The following is a 6,089-nucleotide window of genomic DNA, read 5'->3' on the forward strand; positions in this document are numbered from 1 at the left end:
AAAGCGAGAGTACGAATTTGTTTTTATCTGCCCTTTGAAGACAGGGTCCTGAAAAAGGGACGTTTCTTTTTTTGCTGAGTTTATTTGCTAGCCAACAAGGTAGAACAGTTGAATTGTTATAAAGCACCCTTCTATCCATCTCCAACTGTTTGAACAGCATGCTAGCCTTTTCACTTTGTTCAGATGTTGAAATAAAGTGGCCTATCTTATTACTCAGAATAAGGAGAGTTGCCATTCCTTATTTAATTGTGCTCTATGCTTATTGCACATTTATAAACAGACTAGACAGCTATGAGAATGAGTTGCCAATTCCTTATGTAATTGTGCTTTATGCTTATTGCACATTTATAACAACAGATGCTAGACTAGCATGTATAACGGTCTTTGAATAAAATTCTGCTAGCGGAACGTACCAAACTGATATTCATTTTCCAGAATCAATGTTCATCGATACTCTTGTTTTAAATAGTGTCTGCTCTGCACGCAATGTGAGGAGTTGAGACAGGTTAAACTTCTTGTCAATAGGGGGCGCCATTTCGGCTTTGTAAAAATTTTTACAAATTTAAACGCCTCTTACTCAAATTCTTGCTGTCGTACAATATGGCATGATTATTACTATGCGATAGAAAAAACTCCTCTAGTTTCTAAACCGTGTGAATTATATCTGTGCAGTAAAAACAGAACTCAAGTTTGCAGCTAACTTTTTCCCCTGTCAGAAGTGAGAAAATCTGAAATCGGGCACTCTTTCAGGGTGCAGGTTTTATATTTGCATGTTAATCTATTGAGTCGACATGCACCTGCAATACGATTTCAAACCCTAGATGTCCCAGTAAGCAGTGAGAATCTGGAATGTGTTGCTGGCAGATTGAGGCCATATAAGGATCTTGGAACCGGGGTGCACCTCTATTTCAAACGTTGTTACATTGGCGCAGACAGACCTCAGAGATAGGCATTCTGAAAAGCTCTCGTATAGGCCTTAGATATATATCCGGCTCATTTTAGATTCGATATAGGTTAAAAACATCATAATGTAAGTTTATTTTTATAAACCGAGTTATTATCAGCTTTATATCCAGTAATATTGGCGATTTTGTCGGAATTTTTCTTTGTGCTTTCTTGTGCTGCGTTATGAGAGTTGACACGTACTGGCACATAGCTACATGTTGCTGCTAACTTCCTAAGTTGAATGACGACAATACTATCAAGTCGAGCAACGATGATTCTTGGACAAAGGACAACTTGCAAAGATTCTGATGGAAGCTCATCAAAAGAAGGAACTATTTATGAATGTTAATTCGTTGTTCTGTGAAAAATGTAACAACTATATCCGCCATAATTTCGGTTCGGCGGTTCTACGCTTTAACGCCAACCTGTATGTTCGTGAGTAACGTTAATTTAAAAAATCTAAACAGCGGTTGCATTAAAGAACCAAGTATCTTTCATTTGCTGTCCAACCTGTATTTTTTAGTCAGTTTCATGATAGTTATGATTAGATGTACGGGCCTCTCCCAAGATTTTCCTCCCGACATTTTGTGGCAAGCTTGGCTACATCTCATTGTATATAACCACGATTTTGTGCCGCAAATATGCAAAATTTGTTCGTAAGCAACACAATATAATGTATTGTGTAATATATGTTTAGACTGTCCATCTGATGAAGTTTTGAGAAGGTTAGTGAAAAAAATGTAATATCTTTTTGCTGGTTTATTTCGCAATCGCTAACGTGCATGAATTCAATGCTGCTGTGTGGTTGGCTATTGTAGTAAGGCAATTTAAATTTCTAAATTGTAGGGTTTCGCTGTTTTTTTAAAACACTTAAAAGATCGAAATATTGGCTGGCATTCACAAGACTCTTGTCTTCATTTGCCTGTACGCTGTTATTTTCATAAATGTTTTATGATTGAGATTTATGGAAATTCACGTGCTCTTGTTGTTATTCTAGTTTGCTTTGAGTGAGAGTTTGATGTGGGCTTGCACATGTTAAGACACTATGCGATATTATACCGAAATATGCACATTTTCATCAACTAACATATGCTCATACAATAAATGTTATCAGACTGTCATCTGATGAAGTTTGTTTTCTTGTGTTAGTGACTATTTAATATCTTTATTCTGTCGCAATTTGTGATAGCTACCTATGCAGGAAAAAAATTGTGAAAAAAAAAGTTGGTCTTTTCTATTGGTGTTAGCTATATAGAAATCCTATTGTGTCTTCCTGTAATAAAACATCTTAAACAATCAGAAGTGCTGGCTGGATTCACAAGAGTGTATCTTTCATTTGGTGTTTGGACTTGTGATTCTTCAATGACAACTTTTATTATATGATGATCCCGTGTGGCTTTAAGGCTAGGCTAGCTAGTCAGCTATTTTTGATGGGGGATCCCGTATCCGGCGTTTGTGACTCGTTAGGAGTGTTAACTCTCTCTATACAGTAAAATAATTCTCAATGGTGTTTTCGGTTTCCACATACAGATTCTGTTGGACTAGAGTCGCTCAAAACGCAAAAATAAGAGTTGTAAACCGCTTATCAGAGAGGAGAAGTGACTCTCTATCTTGTGTTGTTGTAGTGGCATGGGGGAGGGGCTTGGTGGTGTGTAAACAGAGGGATAGATGCAAAGCGAGAGGTTTCACATCTCGCCAATTGCTTTCTATGGCTTATTTTGGAGCTTTAAGCTTGTCGCCTGCCCTTCTCCGAATTTTGGATAACGACTCGACATATGTCTCATTGAAAAAAGATGCTTGTCTCCACGCCTAACACAGATCTCTGGTGTTAAATAGGAAGGTGACACAGCACAGCGTGAGGCGAAGGGAGACAAGAACCAAAAATACTATGAGTAAACAGGCCAGACATAAAACGCTCATTTAAAAACTCAAATAAAAAACTTGATTTCTTGCGATACAGGCACTTGTGAATATCTCGCGAAAACATACATTTCAATTAATGCAAATTCATTCAAGTATAAATCGTCCAGCCCTACGTACGTTTTCGATTGAGGTTCGAGATGTTTGGGTGACAGAACACACACCCCACTTTAAACCCCCTGAGCTCCTTTGAGACACCTCTTTCAAAGTCACTCAGATATTTTTCTTCTAGCCATGGTAACCAAAATAATGGGCATGGTGATGGTCTGTGTGTGGTGTGTGGCATGTGATGGTCTGTGTGTGTGGTCTGTGTGTGTGTGTGTGTGTGTGTGTGTGATGGTCTGTGTGTGTGTGTGTGTGAGGTCTGTGTGTGTGTGTGTGTGTGTGTGTGTGGTGTGTGTGTGTGTGTGTGTGTGGTGTGTGTGTGTGTGTGTGTGTGTGATGGTCTGTGTGTGTGTGTGTGTATGGTCTGGTGCTGTGTGTGTGTGTGTGTGTGTGTGTGTGTGTGTGCTAGCTGTTTTGAGAGGGAGAGAGAAAAAAAAAAGAAATACTGACATGGTTTGGATATTGTAATATTTGAATAACTGTGCCGGTCCCTAGCATGCGTGCATGTGTGTTCCTGTACGAGTGTGTCTCTCTCACCCAATCCATCTTCTCTGCACTTGTTCTTCCTCTCCTCCTCCAGCTGCTGCTCTTCCAGTCCTGTCCATCCTCTCAATCTCCCTCCGTCCTGCTGCTCCTTCCTCCACGCTGTGTGAACTCTGACCACAGCGTAGACACTGCAGGCGGACCAGCTGGGACGACCCTCCATGACCCGCCGCTCATTCTCCTTCACCACGCGACAGTACTCTGTCAGTGCCTAGCAACAACACAACACCCGCCGTTTTACAATCATGTATTTTCCAAGACATTCTTTGAAACTTTAATACAGCCTTGTATTTTCCGATAGAACAGTTGTATGATGACTGGCTACCTCAAATGTGTATTGTACCCACTGCAAGTCCAAACAAGAAAACAGAACATTCAGAATACAGAACATTCCAATGGCTGCTTACGTAAAACACACAAACAACAAGATAGATATCATTGGGCCTAATGAGCAAGGTCTGACTGTAGGACTGATGGCAACATCCATGGAGTACTGACCACAGCTTTGTGGACTTTTATAACTGTTTGGACTAATGACTACACCCCTGATCTTTCTCTTTGCTAATGATGTGTGTGATCAGTCTCCGGTCTGCTGCCAGTAGAACATCCTAACCCATTCGTTGATGATAGGCGCTTTACTGAAGTTGCAAGCCGAAATTGTGAGACGCAGTATCTCGCAATAGATTGCTGTTTTTTGATTGCAGATAGATAGGCCTAGTGCACGGTTCCGACTCCGTCTGACTGGTGGCCGACCTACAAATACTGTGCCCCTCTCCTCTTCTCCGTCTGTCCCTCGCTATGAAAGATGCAAGTGTTTGTGTTCTCAGAAGTACGCAACTTATCAGTCTCCTCCGTTCCAAGAATACTGAATCTTAGGAGTCAATCTTGAAACTCAGAAATGGGAGTCAACACCGGGAGTCGACGTGCAAGGAGTCGAGGTATCAATTCTATTGGAGTCGACACTCTCACACTACGTCATCATCGTTAACAGTTCCAAAATGGCAGAGAAAGACAAGCGACAGCAGCGTAGTCCTGTATGGCAATACTTTCATAAGTTAATGAGAAGGAAATGCAGACTTTGAGAGGTGGAGTTGAGGTACAGTAATGGTAGTACAGGTGCAATGCTTAACCATCTGAAAGGGACAACCGTGAGACCCAAAGTGTTGCTAGCAGCAGAGTAGTTACATTGTGAATTCACGTGGAGTTTAAATTAAAAACTGACTTTAAAAAATGTCTGTTTAACGGTAAGAACATTTTCTATTTGTCACATCCTATTGCGTTACCTGCAGTGCCTCCTGGGGTCATCATCCAGCATAACATAGGTCTCCTCCTCCTCTCTCTGCTGTGTAACGGAAGTGAAGCTCTACCGCAGGAAGAGTTCGCTCCACCTCCTAGAGAGAGAACTATCTTTAGAACAAATACAAAACATACACTTCTTTCATCATTTCAGGCAACAACAAAAATAAAAAAAAATCACCCCCCTTCCTCTCGGCATAATTCCCCTCTCCAACATGCCTCCTCCACCACATCCTACTCACCTTTCCTCTCCTTCATCCCTCTCCTCCCCTCCCTCTCTTTCCTTCCTTCCTTCCTTCCTTCCCTTCCTTCCTTCCTTCCTTCCTTCTCCTTCCTTCCTTCCTTCCTTCCTTCCTTCCCCTTCCCTCCCTCCCCATTCCATTCCCCTCCTGCTCCTCACCCTCTCAGTCCAGGTGACCTGGGACATGGTGAACCTCTCCAGACTGTCCAACTCTAGCTGGGCCTGCAACTGACCCCTGCTCATGTCCACCTCCAGGACGTGTCTTGGCTTGACCCTGAGGAACACAGGACACTGGGCCCTGTTCTTCCTCCTCAGCCCCTCCTCCTCCTCCTCCTCCTCTTCTGATGATGATAGTACTCCCACAAGCAGGGGGTGACACAGGTCAACTAGAGACAGATGAAAGAGAGGTCAAAGGTTGGCTCAGCGTTGCCCAATCAGTTCCTTTGGAACCCCCCAGTCTTTGCACATTTTGGTTGTATTCCCGCTCTAGCACAGCTGGTTGGACTAGTTAAGGGCTGGATGATAAGTTSTCTACTTCAATCAGGTGTGCTACTGCTAGTTCTGAAGTGCTCCTACCTCCCAAGTCCTCCTCCTCCTCTTCTCTGGTGTCCGTGGGTGTCGCCAGTGGCCCCTCTAACCCCTGACCCAGTCCCTCTGCCATAGTAGTCTCCAGGGTGGACTCTGTGTGCCCGAGGCTGTGGTCAGGCCACTGGAGGGTGGACTCTGTCTCCAGATCTGCATCCCAGTCTGASGCCTCCTCCTTGGACTCAGACGAGAGCAGCGGTGGGGGTAGAACCTCCGGGACTTCCAGCTCTRGAGAAGGGGGCTTAAAGGTGGCGGGGCTTGCCTGGACGGGGCTGTTGTTGGTTGGGGGCTGGGGCGGGGCTCGGGTGCGTGAGGGTCGGTCGTTAGGTTACGTCTGCGGGCGCCGCCGGGTTCGGCACGCGTGCGCTGCGCCGTCCGGGTCCGTTGTTAGGGTTCGTCAGGGTGCGTCGTTAGGCGGGGCTTGCCTGGACGGGGCTGTTGTTGGTTGGGGAGG

The 6,089-nt window shown here is 44.0% G+C and overlaps 1 protein-coding gene across 1 annotated transcript in view; it reads right to left on the reverse strand.

Annotated features, from left to right (window-relative positions):
* The window catches only part of stk11ip (serine/threonine kinase 11 interacting protein), a 46,102-nt gene that overhangs the window by 32,806 nt on the left and 7,207 nt on the right, over nt 1-6,089 (reverse strand). Inside the window, 4 exon segments of the mRNA XM_070441346.1 lie at nt 3,508-3,724; nt 4,821-4,904; nt 5,210-5,436; nt 5,627-5,924. Coding sequence (XP_070297447.1) covers nt 3,508-3,724; nt 4,821-4,904; nt 5,210-5,436; nt 5,627-5,924 — 826 coding nt within the window.

Source organism: Salvelinus sp. IW2-2015, unplaced genomic scaffold (assembly GCF_002910315.2).
Source record: "Salvelinus sp. IW2-2015 unplaced genomic scaffold, ASM291031v2 Un_scaffold3781, whole genome shotgun sequence".
Lineage (NCBI taxonomy): Eukaryota > Metazoa > Chordata > Actinopteri > Salmoniformes > Salmonidae > Salvelinus > Salvelinus sp. IW2-2015.